This window comes from Leuciscus leuciscus (genome assembly GCF_965113295.1).
Source record: "Leuciscus leuciscus genome assembly, chromosome: 23".
In the NCBI taxonomy this organism is placed as follows: Eukaryota; Metazoa; Chordata; class Actinopteri; order Cypriniformes; family Leuciscidae; genus Leuciscus; species Leuciscus leuciscus.
The window spans coordinates 2,246,951-2,263,537 of NC_138747.1; the positions used below are offsets into that span (position 1 = coordinate 2,246,951).

The 16,587-nt window shown below is 40.1% G+C and overlaps 1 protein-coding gene and 1 long non-coding RNA gene across 2 annotated transcripts in view; one reads left to right on the top strand and one right to left on the bottom strand.

The window, feature by feature from the left end:
* LOC309488049 overlaps positions 1-12,515 on the bottom strand; it is an 85,060-nt gene extending 72,545 nt beyond the window's left edge. Inside the window, exon 1 of the long non-coding RNA XR_014201997.1 lies at positions 12,485-12,515. This is a non-coding gene — a long non-coding RNA (uncharacterized lncRNA). The remainder of the gene's footprint in view (positions 1-12,484) is intronic.
* The window catches only part of gli2b (GLI family zinc finger 2b), a 94,942-nt gene that overhangs the window by 41,349 nt on the left and 37,006 nt on the right, over positions 1-16,587 (top strand). The window contains exon 3 of the mRNA XM_082155761.1: positions 6,743-6,848. Within this exon, the coding sequence (XP_082011887.1) occupies positions 6,743-6,848 (106 nt within the window). The remainder of the gene's footprint in view (positions 1-6,742; positions 6,849-16,587) is intronic.

Sequence of the window (16,587 nt, forward strand, 5' to 3'; positions counted from 1 at the left end):
TATCAGTGTACAAAAAATTATTTGAACGTGAAAAATAAATCTGTAAATTTATACTTTTGACAGAAACTGTTTGATTATATTAGTATATTATATAATATAAGACCTAACTGCTGGATTTGCCAAAGTTTGCAAGGTTCATAGAATTAAATGTTTCTACAAATAATATAGATGCATATTTGCTGAATGGTGACAGTATATGAGAATATATTTTAGCGTTCGCTTTCTTTCTATAAGAGTTTTATCTCATTTTGTCTATTTTATAGACATAACTGTTAAACAAAGACCGTAAACTAATGAAGACGGGAAAATTACATTAACGATGTCAAAATAAAAGTCCTGGTGATGTCAAAACAAAAGTCCGACTCTTCACGGCAAAAAAATTAAAATAAAAAGCCAAGTATAAGCTGATGTATCAGCCTTGGCAGTCCACTAACCACGTAAGTTAAAGGTGTTTCATGTTGACTGTAAGTGAAGTAAAGCAGCTTAAACCGCGCACTAGTTAAGAGTCTAGTTACCCGTGACCCCACAAAAACACAATGGATGGATTCAGGTGCGATCGTGCTGTTTTTCTAAATGAGCCTGGTTTAATTTACAGATGTGCACTAGAGTAATTCCTGGCTTCAGCTGCAGCGCTGGGCCAGCTGTTATCCCGTCGCCCCCTTGGAGCGGTTCTGCAGGGCTAATATGAATGTAAGAAACCCTGAGCGCTGACGGCGCCCGCAGAAACGCCACTTTAATGCATCGCATTTTAATTATCGCCCTTATTCATTCGCCATCAGCGCCTCTGCTCTCTCTGTCTCTCCGACAGGGCTCTTTTTATCATAGCACTAGTCTTAAAGATAATAAACTTCAGCTTTAAGGTAATTACTTAATCTGGACAAACCTGTGTGTTAAGCAGCACTATTACGAGCAGAGGTGATAAATCAGGGGCTTGAGGTGGCGGGCCGATCACGACGTGCGGTAATCAGTCTTAGAGACTCTTGCGGTCTTAAGTACCGAGATTACACAAACAGCATGCTAACAACACACGTCTCACTCTCTGTTTGTCCTTCTGTTTTACCTCCAGCACGCTGGGCTTACTGGAGACTTAAGTTAACAGGATTTAGAAGTGATGCACTTCCTCGGCCTGTTGGAAAAACATAGCTTAAATTAGCCTAAGAAGGTTTGCTGGTTATGTGGTTTAGCTGATCGGGTGTGCAAAACCATCTAAACAGACCAGCCTGGGGTGCGTCTCCCAAAGCCAAGTATGGTCGCAAGTTCTGTCGTTACCAATAGAGTTCAATGGAACTTGTGACCATAGTTGGCTATAACGATGCTTTTGGGAAACGCACCCCTGATGAGTTGAAACCATCTTAGGCTGGTTTAAGCTTTTTTTTTTTTTTTTTAATGGTTAACTCTCCGCTTATGTTTCATTTCCATAAATAACTAATTGCACACAATATAATGCTCCTAAAACTGTAAGACGTCAGGGTTGTGCATCGTTTAGAATTGAATTAAGAATCCTTATTACACTCCAATTCAGTTTCTGAATTTGAGTTGAGGTTATAAATGGGATGCAAGTAGGAAGTAGAATTAAAATTGTAATTCAACTGTAATTTTTAACTAGATATTGCATGTTGGTTTGACAAAGCCTTGTTTGAAGAAGATAAAAAACAAGTTTAGAAATCTTTAAAGTTTGAAGGTTTATAGGCCAGATAGATGGATGGATGGATGGATGGATGGATGGATGGATGGATGGATGGATGGGTAGATAGATAGATAGATAGATAGATAGATAGATAGATGGATGGATGGATGGATGGATGGATGGATGGATGGATGGATGGATGGATGGATGGATGGATGGATGGATGGATGGATGGATGGATGGATGGATGGATGGATGGATGGATGGATGGATGGATGGATGGATGGATGGATGGATGGATGGATGGATGGATGGATGGATGGATGGATGGATGGATGGATGGATGGATGGATGGATGGATGGATGGATGGAAAGATAGATAGATAGATTCCTCTTCCTGTCATTCTAATTCAACTTCCTGTGCTTTGTTGCTAATGAATTCAAACTCACACTCATGACTTAAAAGGAACGTTATTCTTCAATTCTGAGTTTTGCATGACCCAGTGTTAGCAGGTCAAATCCCAGAATGCACAGCAGCGCTGCGTCTGCTGGTGTGTAGTGGATGGCACGGTGATGTTTGGTTAGGCCTGAGGCCAGCTTATTCTACAGGAATTTCCTGTCTAATTTCCCCTCCTGATTCAATGAGTAATGCCCAAAGCTTTTTAATTGCGCTCTAAGACCCCGGCCACTCAAAGGGCCATTATTGTTGCTGAGTACTTCCTGTAAAACGAAACCATTTACCCCTTTTAGATCCTGGGATTAGGGTACAACAAAGACGAGAGGGGTTGTGTTTGTTTGGCCCGAATATTCAAAGATGAATGACATCAGAAAGAGGCGTTTAGAGTTAAGAGGGACAACGTTTATCTGATCGAGACCCTCTTACGCTCTTGTCTAAGATGCTTTAGTTGAGCATGAGCTCAAAAACCTGACCAGTGGAAACCGGCTTGGACCAGCAAGCCACCGTAGGCTCGTTTAAGCAATTTTTCTTTTCAGAAGGGTTAACTCTCTGTTTATGTTTTATTTTCATATATATAACTAATTGCATGCGAACAAATGCTCCTAAACTTTAGGATATCAGAGTTGTATGCCATTCAGAACCGAACTGAGAATATTCACAGCTGTTTGACATCAGAAAGAGTTAAGATGGATGACTTTTATCCTTATTGGCATTGATGGTCCTATAAAGAACCGTTAACATCCATGTAACCATTGCACAGATAGTGGAAAAATGGTTGTTTAGAAACCAAAAATGGTGCTTTTAACCCCCTTTCTGGAACTTTAGTTTTCAAGAGTGTAGAAATGCTCCGCGTTTGAACGCTAAGCATCGGCCAGGTGAAGAAGTGCACGAGAAAGTCGTCATGCACGCAGCCCGACACTGAAAAAGTGCGGCACCCCGCTGTGCCGTTCCCCCAGATGTGAAAACAAATGTTATCACCTAAAAACTAATAGATGCGAGGGTCTTGGCGGAAACTCCACTGCGCGCCACAGCCCTGGGGGATAGAGCTCAGTGAGGCTGGTAAACGTGCCTCTTGAACTCTCCAGAGCGATCCTCTTTTGTTCTTCCCGTTGCGGAGGAACAATGGAGCTGTCGGCATGATCGAATAATCCTGCCCGCTCCTCCGGTGACGGGGGCCTGGACGAGAGCGGGTCACAAACGGGGTGGGTGTTTGTGCTGACATGAAAAATGCGACGGCTGGAAATAACAGTGGTAATGTGGATAATTGAGGGCGGGCACAGATGAATGAGGCTGCGGGGTAACGTGTCGTTTTAATGACAGGGACCGGGGCGGGTTCACGTTCGCCGCCGTCTTATTTTGGTCAGGAGTGTTTACGCCACTGCAAACGTTCTGCAGTGTTTGGGTTTAAGTTGTGTATTTTTCATGCTTCCAATTACCCTAGTTTGTGTTTTATTTTTGCATCAGGCAACATCGTGATTAAAGTCGTCTTAACCGGACCCGCGTGATTAGGATTCATGCGGTGGTCCATGAGAATCCCAGCAGCGGCTCCGTCATGTTCTGCTGACCCACTTCACTCTTTCTCTTTGTCCTCGACCTCTCTTCCCATCCAGTAATTCACCCGCTGCATTAGTAATGGGGCATTAACTGCGACCGGGCGATGAATGTGGACGCTAGCGTGCCTCTCACACCCAGCATGATTATACTCTTTACAGGCCTTCTACAGGCAAGATCTCAGTCAAGTTTCCTTTTCTCACTAGTTAAAGGTCAGAATTGCATGTCAAACCCAGTGTTTAGATGCTCCAGAACTCTGTTGTTTTTTCAACAGCTGTGTGGCATTACGGTTGCACATGTCAGGTGTGTTTTTATGGTGTTTTTCATCAATTAAAGGGAACCTGAGGCATTTTCCATGACAAATAACTACTATAAAGACAGCACATGACTTCAGCTAGTCACGCATTGCTGCTTTGTGCTAAATTATTTTTTTTAAAACAGGCTGAATACTGTAGACATAAGTAAAGATTGCTTATAGTCACGTCAGATGTACAGAATTTATGTGCGTTATAAGCGTTTCAATGTCTCCTGTGGTAAATGTGTGACTCTGCAGACAAACTTTAAGATCAGAACAGAACATGCTGAGTTCACTCAAACAAACTAATCTTGAAGGCAAGTTAAAGGGGAAGATCACCTAAAAAGTAAAGCAATGATGTCCATTAATCACTTTCATGTGGTTCTTCCTTCTTCGTTCTTTCTTCTGTCGAACACAAAATTAGATGTTTAGAAGAATGTCATGCTGCTATTTTCCATACAACAAAGTCTGGGGCTAAAAAGGACCAAAAAAAACCCACCTTAAAAGGAGCTTTCTAAAGTCATGTGGTAAAAAGTCATCTGAAATAATGAACTAAGTGCAATGTAGTGTTGTTACAAATATCGAACTTCCGCTTCATATCGATACTGAAATATCTGAAATATTCCAATACTCCTTTTCCACAGAACTTTCATTTGCTCCTAATTTTCCACTCCTTTCATTTGCTCCGGATGAATATTATTGGTGTCACAGGGCTTGAATTTCAGCTTGGGATTGCGCATATTGCGCATAATTGTACTCATTCCCGCAGATTTTTTTTGCTAACACCCAAAGTGCGCTCATAAAGCCGCCTCTCGGTACTAAATTGAGTTATGTTTCGCTGCTTATTGCGCTTAAACAGTCAAATACACATAAAATAATGTCAAAATGCCAGTCTTGGCGAGTATTCACATAAACACAGTTTGTTATGTTTTACGTGAACGCAAACAGTTGAGAAAGAAAACGCATGTGTAACAGTATAACGGATCCGTGCGTCAGGTCTTAAAGTGACAGCAGCCTAATAAACCTACTGCCAAATTATGAGATAATATAAAAAATATGTATATGGCAGTTTTCCCCATGGTATCGATGTCAAAAGTGGGCAGTGAAAGTGTGGCTAGTAACTTTGGAAATTCACTAGCCACAGTGGCTGGTGAGTAAAAAACGTTAATGTCAACCCTGGTTGTGTGCGTGAGGAAAAGAAATGTAAATTTTCCACCACCATTCTGCTAAATGTCTCATTTTATGTTCCACAGAGAAAGAAAGTCATTAAGGTTTGGAACACATGAAGGTGATTAAATGATTTCACTTTTAGTTTTTGGGTGCACTATCCTTTTAAGTTTTACATTATGTAAATATGAAGAGAGAGAGACAGGAAAGGCAGCGGGTCATTTACTGTCCTTTGGGACGGTCTTGTCTGCCATTCTGAAGGGGAACACAGTGACAAAGAAGCAGAGAGAGAGAGAAAGAAAGAGAGACTGCTGACTCACACTGGTTCTGTTGAGTGTATGAATCCTCTGGAGGAGCTGCTGAGAACCCCAGGTGTAGATAATGACCCGTGACCCCTGACCTCCCCGGGTCACCCCTCACCCTCCCACTGCTACCGCCCCAAAGAATGTTAATACAGTCCAGAGATCAGCTGATTCACTGACCCTCCTCTCATTCCTGCCAAGTCAAGCATTAATAGTACCAGTGTTCATAGTTGATGCATATAGAAACTCGTTTGTTTTTCTATCAGTTTTTTTTTCCGACTGGGCATGAAAAGATTGAAGGATCTCCATTCATGCATTCATTCACATTTATTTGTATACCACTTTTCACAATACATATTGTTTCAAAGCAGCTTTACAGAAAATGCATGTTTTTTATTACAATTTAGAGTAATCTGTTATCAGAGGTGACTGTGAAATGTAAGAAATGTACAGTTCTAAGATAATACGAATCATGTAGTTAACTAACATCATGTATTCATTTAGCCAGAAACAATGAGTCTCAATAAAGACTAATTAGAAAGAAAAGCTAGTTAAGGCTTTAACATCGCAACCAGCTCTTCTTAAATGGCACTATAAAGTTAGTGCGGCTGCACCCGAACATCAGCTGTGGTTTCCCGTTATCATAACTGCTAATGAAGCCCTGTTGACCTTTAACGGGACGTCCTGAGCCAACGGAGGCTTTATTACAGGAAAGTGCTGATTCTGATTCTCTTTGGGCTCAAATAAAACGATCCAGCCAAAGGAGTTATGATGAAAAGAAACGCCAGCCAACGGCAGACTGTAAAACGCTGAGGCAACAAGCAACAGCTTTTAGTCTCTCATTAGTTAGTGTGTTTGATTTCAAAGGCCGAACCTCCTCTGATTTCACGTCACCCTGGCACCTTCGTTTTGAGCTGGTGTCGGGGCCAGTAAAGCATAGGGAACGCGGTTCAGGAGGGAGATGATCCGGTTGGCATGAGGCAGCGAAGCCGAGGCCGAGGAATGTTCTCCCAGTGCTGTCAGCCCCAGTTTGCATCCCGGATGGGTTTTCTCTTCATAACGTCCATCATCTGTGCGAGTTCAAAGAGCGTCTAGCTGCAGGTCTTTGTCAAAAGCCCAGTTGGATATCTTTTATGTTGGGGATGTAGGATTTCTTAGGATACTTTGATTATTTATTTATTCCTCCACTCTTGTGTAATAGTGCCAATATTTTACACGAAACTGCTCAGCACGCTCTGAAATTCATGTTACTTTATTGTAGCGCTGGTGCCTTTGAAATTTCTTTTTTGAAAGTCTGGCTTTTTTTCAACTCTCTCTCTCTCTTTCTCCTTCTCTTTTTTCAGGCCCTCATCACATCTTCCCAACTTTCCATTCTCCGATCCCCATCGACGTGCGTCACCATGAGGGGAGATACCACTACGAACCCCACGCACTCCACGCTTTGCACGGGTAAGCCTGCAGCTCTGTCTGTTTCTGGCTCTGGTTCTCAGTGTTTGTGAATATAAATAACCCCTGCGCTCGCAAATAAAGCCTCTGCTTTGTTTATCCCTGCGGTCAGAAAGCACACAGACATGCAACATTCAAATGCGGTGTAATCACAGACACAGGTGATCCCAAACCAATGTGTTTGATGCTGAAAACATTCATAAAAAGCATGTGTGTTTATGACTGAAATGGACATTGTGAAGCACACATTATTTTGAGATTCAAAGCAAAAACTGAGCTACGTCATTCAGTTCTTTATTTAGTCATTTAGAAAACGCTTAAACCCTCGCCTTGTTTCCGTGCCAGATAAAAAACACTCAAGGCCGGGTAAATCTCACATCCAGGAAACAGATTAGTGCAATTCATGGGATCAAACATCTGGAAAGGAGAATATAAACTTAGTCTCATTTCTGTCATGACAACTCTCGGAGTGATTGGCGTGATAACGGGTATGGACAACGTTGTATGTTTGGTCTTGGCGGAATAGATCTGTTTGCTGTGGCAGAGCAAGTACGGGACTTATTACTGCCAATACACACACGACACGCTACTGTGAGCAAGTAAGACATGCTGCTGCTGTACAATATAGCATACATGAATTACCCGTAGCAGATCTATTCAGGTGGAGCTGGGGAAGGTGGAGGGTTTCTGAAGCGCGCTGCACTGCTAAGGCAAATGCTACCCAAGTATTTGAAGGTTGAGCAGCGAGCTCATTGGCTACTGATACGGCAGGAACCAATCAGCTATGCCCTATAGATAACGATGTGATTTTGAACAGGTGAGGTAAAGGACCTATTAGCCTGCACCATCTAGAGTTTCATGCCAGAACTTTGTATTTATTTATTTCATTTAACCTTTTACCTTTAAGGCTTGAGCCTACACTGTTTGCCTACACTGGATGTGAGTCGCGTCAAAAGCAAATAGAAGCCAATTACAATCACTGACGCTGTCTTCACTGATACAGTACACAGATGTGTGTTCAGATTATAATGACTGACGCTGTCTACACTGATACAGTATACAGATGTGTGTCAGTATACAGATGTGTGTTCAGATTATAATGACTGACACTGATACAGTATACAGATGTGTGTTCAGATTATAATGACTGACGCTGATACACTGATACAGTATACAGATGTGTGTTCAGATTATAATGACTGACACTGATACACTGATACAGTATACAGATGTGTGTTTAGATTATAATGACTGACACTGATACACTGATACAGTATACAGATGTGTGTTCAGATTATAATGACTGACACTGATACACTGATACAGTATACAGATGTGTGTTTAGATTATAATGACTGATGCTGTCTACACTGATACAGTATACAGATGTGTGTTCCGATTATAATGACTGACGCTGATACACTTATACAGTATACAGATGTGTGTTCAGATTATAATGACTGACACTGATACACTGATACAGTATACAGATGTGTGTTCAGATTATAATGACTGACACTGATACACTGATACAGTATAAAGATGTGTGATCAGATTATAATGACTGACGCTGTCTACACTGATACAGTATACAGATGTGTGTTCAGATTATAATGACTGACACTGATACACTGATACAGTATACAGATGTGTGTTCAGATTATAATGACTGACGCTGATACACTGATACAGTATACAGATATGTGTTCAGATTATAATGACTGACACTGATACACTGATACAGTATACAGATGTGTGTTTAGATTATAATGACTGACACTGATACACTGATACAGTATACAGATGTGTGTTCAGATTATAATGACTGACGCTGTCTACACTGATACAATATACAGATGTGTGTTCAGATTATAATGACTGACACTGATACAGTATACAGATGTGTGTTTAGATTATAATGACTGACACTGATACACTGATACAGTATACAGATGTGTGTTCAGATTAAAATGACTGACGCTGATACACTGATACAGTATACAGATGTGTGTTCAGATTATAATGACTGATGCTGATACACTGATACAGTATACAGATGTGTGTTCAGATTATAATGACTGACACTGATACACTGATACAGTATACAGATGTGTGTTCAGATTATAATGACTGACGCTGATACACTGATACAGTATACAGATGTGTGTTCAGATTATAATGACTGACACTGATACACTGATACAGTATACAGATGTGTGTTCAGATTATAATGACTGACACTGATACACTGATACAGTATACAGACGTGTGTTCAGATTATAATGACTGACGCTGTCTACACTGATACAGTATACAGATGTGTGTTCAGATTATAATGACTGACTCTGATACACTGATACAGTATACAGATGTGTGTTCAGATTATAATGACTGACGCTGTCTACACTGATACAGTATACAGATGTGTGTTCAGATTATAATGACTGACTCTGATACACTGATACAGTATACAGATGTGTGTTCAGATTATAATGACTGACGCTGTCTACACTGATACAGTATACAGATGTGTGTTCAGATTATAATGACTGACGCTGTCTACACTGATACAGTATACAGATGTGTGTTCAGATTATAATGACTGACGCTGTCTACACTGATACAGTATACAGATGCGTGTTCAGATTATAATGACTGACGCTGTCTACACTGATACAGTATACAGATGTGTGTTCCGATTATAATGACTGACGCTGTCTACACTGATACAGTATACAGATGCGTGTTCAGATTATAATGACTGACGCTGTCTACACTGATACAGTATACAGATGTGTGTTCCGATTATAATGACTGACGCTGTCTACACTGATACAGTATACAGATGTGTGTTCCGATTATAATGACTGACGCTGTCTACACTGATACAGTATACAGATGTGTGTTCAGATTATAATGACTGACGCTGTCTACACTGATACAGTATACAGATGTGTGTTCAGATTATAATGACTGACGCTGTCTACACTGATACAGTATACAGATGTGTGTTCAGATTATAATGACTGACGCTGTCTACACTGATACAGTATACAGATGCGTGTTCAGATTATAATGACTGACGCTGATACACTGATACAGTATACAGATGTGTGTTCAGATTATAATGACTGACGCTGTCTACACTGATACAGTATACAGATGTGTGTTCAGATTATAATGACTGACTCTGATACACTGATACAGTATACAGATGTGTGTTCAGATTATAATGACTGACGCTGTCTACACTGATACAGTATACAGATGTGTGTTCAGATTATAATGACTGACGCTGTCTACACTGATACAGTATACAGATGTGTGTTCAGATTATAATGACTGACGCTGTCTACACTGATACAGTATACAGATGCGTGTTCAGATTATAATGACTGACGCTGTCTACACTGATACAGTATACAGATGTGTGTTCAGATTATAATGACTGACGCTGGTACAGTATACAGATGTGTGTTCAGATTATAATGACTGATGCTGTCTACACTGATACAGTATACAGATGTGTGTTCAGATTATAATGACTGATGCTGTCTACACTGATACAGTATACAGATGTGTGTTCAGATTATAATGACTGATGCTGTCTACACTGATACAGTATACAGATGTGTGTTCAGATTATAATGACTGACGCTGTCTACACTGATACAGTATACAGATGTGTGTTCAGATTATAATGACTGACACTGATACACTGATACAGTATACAGATGTGTGTTCAGATTATAATAACTGACGCTGTCTACACTGATACAGTATACAGATGTGTGTTCAGATTATAATGATTGACGCCGTCTACACTGATACAGTATACAGATGTGTGTTCAGATTATAATGACTGACGCTGTCTACTAGGGGTGTGCGATATGACGATTTTTGATCGTGGACGATTAAAATGTCTCCACGATCTGCTTTTGAAGAAATATCGTAGTATCGCGCATTCTCAGTTGATGTTCTGGCGCCTCTGTCCCAACATACTGAACAACGCGACGTATATTCAGATCAAATGTTAACGCAGCGGAACGGGACACTACAGTTCACAAAAGTTCATAATTTGCATGTGCTTTAATGCCTTGTCGGTTAAACATTTAATTCGCGTGCTGATGCGCTGTTCTAACATGTGCGTTTCTCAGCGCGTACATGCGAAGCTCACATGCACTAAAAGCCTGTCTACCAGCGCCTGAATACTGGTCTAGGTTATCTTTCGAGTCTTATTGTGCTAATACTGTCAAATACACACAAGGTTTACATAAACAAAGTCGGTGATGTCTAAAGTGAAAGCAAACTTGAGAAAATTGAGAGAAAATCTGCTTGTCAAATGCGTGTATAAAAGACGCGTCGAGTGCAGCTCTTAAAGAGACAGTAGTAATAGTATACACGCTGCCGTTTGTCCTTAAAGGTCCCATGACATGCTACTTTTTGTAGGCTTTAATATAGGCCTTAGTGGTCCCTAGTACTGTATCTGAAATCTCTTTCCAAAAATTCAGCCTCGGTGCAGAATTATAGCCACTACAAGCCAGTCCCAGAATGAGCTTCCTTCAGACGGGCCGTCTCGGTGTTTGTAGCTTTAAATACTAATGAGGAGGAGAAAGGCGGCGCAAGGTGGAGGGTGGGTGTGGCCTTGACCATCTTGCGCAACGGTAACGTGACGTGCATGTTTACGTTGGATATTGCAATGGCACGAACACGCAGTCTTTCAAGCATTTCAGTTTGACCCAGAATCTGATCCAGATGGAGAAGCAACGGATGAAGAAGTTGCAACTCAGCGGCTCCAGCAGGACGTTTCCGAATGGTTAGTTTAAAATATTATGTCTGGATACGGTACTTTATTCGGATGGTTTACAGTTATCATCATGTAGCTAACGCTAACCTACTGTTGCCTTTTCATGAGAGATCTGTAACGTCTGTATTTATCTTATTACAATTACATCAAGCTCTGCGATCTTGAAATGCGGATATCGCGCACGCCATATAACCAACAGGAAAACGGTTATCCAAATAACAAAGACGTGTACAACACTCGCGTTACAGTGTGTGTATTCACACACATAAACTGCATAGCTAATGTTACAGCCACATTCTACGTGTAAAATCTAGGTAACCATAAACAGTAAAGCAACACACTTATATATCATTAGTTGACTTAACGTTACTTGTCCGAGGTGTGTAGCTGAGCCAAAGAGAGTGATCCAGACTTTAGTTTCAGACGTTCAGCAAGCCCAGCTCTGTATTGACCCTTCGGTGTTCATTTGTACATCCAATTATTGAGCAATTGTTATGCTTCGCTCGCTCAAAAGCCATGATATCTCTCGTGGACAAACTAAAATCGCGCGCGCGCGTTCCTACTTCCTAGCGCATTTTCTCATGGGCGGAAAATATTCTCTGGGCGGGCAAAGCAGAGAAAGGGGAGGTAACATTTCCTCCTTATGACGTCATAAGGAGGAGATTCAAGATCAGCGCGTATGAGCCTCCATTTTCTCAAAGGCAGAGAAAGATAGCAAAAGCTCGATTTACACCGATTGAAATTTTTAGAAACTTGGGGACCATATACAGGCTAGGGGAACTCATATTAATGTTAAAAAACCTCAGAAAGTGAAAATTTCATGTCATGGGACCTTTAAAGGAATAGTTCACCCAAACATAAAATGATCTCATTATTTACGCACTATAATGTTGTTCCAAGCCTGTATTAATTTACTTGTAATATTTTCTAATATTTTTCTAATATTAATATTTTGAAGAATGTGGCTATCCAAACAGTAGCTGGTCCCCATTGACTTCCATAGGAGAAACATATACTATGGAAGTCACATTCTTCCAAATAACTTTTATTTTCAACAGAAGAAAGAAACTTATTCGAGTTTAAAACAACTTGAGAGAGTAAATTATGACAATTTGAATTTTTAGGAGAACTATCCCTTTAATGTTAATAAAATAACAAAATGCAAAGAGAAAATCACTCACTGCTCTTGACTGATAACTTTAATAGTAGCTTTAAGTATCAATTTATAATTTATACAGTGAAGTCTATGTTTTGTTTTATTTTCATATTTGTTCATTTAATTACTTTCTTCAATGCTACTGTTAAATACACCTACTGTAGCTGAAAACAAAGCACTGTTTATTTAATTTGTATATTAAGTTGTGTGTGTAATGTGTATCTTTGATCTTAATATTTAATAACAAAGAAAATAATGACAAATATTTTTTATCTTCGCCCCGTCTGCCATTCTTTTTTATTTTATATTTTGTTACCTAAGGCTTTGTTTTTAAAATATGGACATTAGTTTGGCTGTAATGCTCAGTCACAAAATAGTAAAACCAACATAAAAAAGAATCGTGATAAAATCGTTAATCGTGATTTTCCTGAAAAAAATCGTGATATTATATTTTTACCATATCGCCCACCCCTACTGTCTACACTGATACAGTATACAGATGTGTGTTCAGATTATAATAACTGACGCTGTCTACACTGATACAGTATACAGATGTGTGTTCAGATTATAATGACTGACACTGAAACACTGATACAGTATACAGATGTGTGTTCAGATTATAATAACTGACGCTGTCTACACTGATACAGTATACAGATGTGTGTTCAGATTATAATGACTGACACTGATACACTGATACAGTATACAGATGTGTGTTCAGATTATAATAACTGACGCTGTCTACACTGATACAGTATACAGATGTGTGTTCAGATTATAATGACTGACACTGAAACACTGATACAGTATACAGATGTGTGTTCAGATTATAATAACTGACGCTGTCTACACTGATACAGTATACAGATGTGTGTTCAGATTATAATGACTGACACTGATACACTGATACAGTATACAGATGTGTGTTCAGATTATAATAACTGACGCTGTCTACACTGATACAGTATACAGATGTGTGTTCAGATTATAATGATTGACGCCGTCTACACTGATACAGTATACAGATGTGTGTTCAGATTATAATGACTGACGCTGTCTACACTGATACAGTATACAGATGTGTGTTCAGATTATAATGATTGACGCCGTCTACACTGATACAGTATACAGATGTGTGTTCAGATTATAATAACTGACGCTGTCTACACTGATACAGTATACAGATGTGTGTTCAGATTATAATGACTGACACTGATACACTGATACAGTATACAGATGTGTGTTCAGATTATAATAACTGACGCTGTCTACACTGATACAGTATACAGATGTGTGTTCAGATTATAATGACTGACGCTGTCTACACTGATACAGTATACAGATGTGTTTTTAGTTTCTGACAGGCTTCATAAGGATCCGAGCATTGGAAACATGGATGGTTTATTTTAATGGTGTCACGGATCACTTTAGAGGATTATATGTTTGTTCGGAACATTTTATTTTGTAAACGAGGCAAGTGTAATACGCCAGGCCATCCAAGATGTAGGTGTCTTTTTTCTTCTTCAGTAGAACAGTAAAAAATATAATTTAGCTGAAACCATGGTTCTTGATGATTCATAAAATGCAAGTCAACGGCTGCCGTCACTTTCAGAGTCAAAAAAACATATACAGGCAAAACAAAAACTCCTGACGACACATTGAGGTCTTATGAAGCGAAACAATCGGGCTGTACAAGAAACCAAACATTTGATTTCTTAGCTTTTTTTCAAGGATCCATTTTGTCACCTTAGATCATTTGATCTTGGGAGAATTTGATTAGAAATTGAGTTCATATTAAGACTTTTGATGCATGTTGTTGACAAACTCTAGAGGAGACACGGGAAATTACTGGGGAGAAACTAGAGAATCAGGACACATCAAGGTTTTAGTTTTGTTTCAGATCAGATAAATTGATCTTGGAAGAATTTGATGAGAAATATTTGAGCTATTATTGAGATCTGAGACTTTTAACCAGTCTTTGGTGCAAAAGGCTGAGCACATTGATTAGGTCTTTGTTGAAAGAGATACATGTGCGATTACTGGGGAAAAACGTGAAAATCAGGACACTTCATTGGGTTTTCGGTTTTGTTTCGTTTAAGGATAAATTTTGCTTAGATATTTCTCCTCAAATTCTCTGTGCAATATACTTACTAAATGCACTATATCCACTGTGTATAGTATTTAAAAAATTTTTTTTTTATATTTTCAGCATTTACTTTTGATTGTCTTATATGTTGATTTGTTATTTGTTCCATCTATAGTGTATGTTACGTCCACCTGTTGTTGTCCTGCTTGTACTACCCGTACGCTGTTGTCTTATTAATGCTCTGTAATTATTTTGCACATTTGGGCTTTGAGAAACGCAACTCCGTTCTGCCGTACACTATTGTTGTACGGTTGGATTGACAATAAAGCAACTTGAACTTGATCTTGGGAGATATTGATGAGAACTTATTGAGTTCTCTGACCTTTGCAGACTTTGGTGTCTTGGAAAAGCTGAGCACATTGTTGAGATCTTGTCTGAAACGAGACACGTCCAAGTATCAAGAGACTTTAGCATTTGGTCTCTTTGCTGTCTTCGAGAAACCGTTGAGATATTCCAGAGATCTGTGATTTATTTCCTAAGGATTTACTTTAGGCTCCCCAAACAGAAATCTTCCGTACTTTATTTCTCCAGCCGTCCAGCCCAGAGGTCTTGTTTTTCCCAGCATGCACTAGTTCAGGTGTGTCGAGCCGCAGCAGTAATGTAGGTTAACCTATAGACCTTCAGAGCTTCATGCGTCCCACGTGAATTTTCCAATTTTCCAGGCGGCGGTATTGTAGAATCAGAACATAAAGTGGGCCGCGCTAGTTTTTGAAGTTGCACTTTGTTGTTTTTCCTTAAATACAACACCTTGGAGGAGTTTTTTTCTCCCCTCCTCGTCTTTTTTGAAACGGGGTCTTGAGGCTCGAAGGAAGGTTTATCTTAAAAGAGCAGAATAAATCGATAGAATTCTCGAAGTAGCGCTGTTACATTTAAATTCACAGATTTTGATGGTGATACATTCGGTCGGGCCGCTAGCAGCTAGCCTATTCATCACACATAGAGCCGCGTTGGGGGGAGACTAGCTGTCTCAACACTCGCTCGCCTTGATTAATGTGATTTGATCTTGACAGTGGACCCCTAATTCATCAAGACCTTGATCTGGCTGTCTTTTCCTCTGCCTGAGCCAAATTCATCTAATTACAGGGACATTGTGCAGCAAATTAAGCGCGGTGTCGCCCGTGGCAAGCCGAGACACTTTGTTACAGTCGCCGGGCGGCATGTCAAGGGTCTCCGAGCTGATTGTCTAACATGACATCTCCATACAGTTCGTTTTATCATTGTTTGCATATAAAATAATGAGGGTGCTGGTTATTTTGTCAGAGCTGTCAGCGGAGCGGCAGTAGGAAGCTTCCCCTATGGATATCTTGCTTTCGTTCTTCATTTTTTTTCCTCTGTTTGACAAAGCGAGGTGGAGAAAAGCTAGCTTTTTTTCCCAGAGCTGGCTGAAATGACAACGGACGGTGCGATTCATCTGCGTAGCGGACGGGAGCGCCGTGGGAATTCTCCCAGGCGGAGGAACGAACTTCCGAACGATCCTCCCACTTGTCAGCGTCTCTTCCCGTCCAGCCGAGTGTCAGAAAGCTTCCAGCGAGACGACAGGCCTGGAGAAAGACACTTCCACTGCTCCGGTGCCGCTGGAAACATAAACGCTTTTGCTTTGAGGGAAATAGGGAATATTTCACATCTGTTGTTT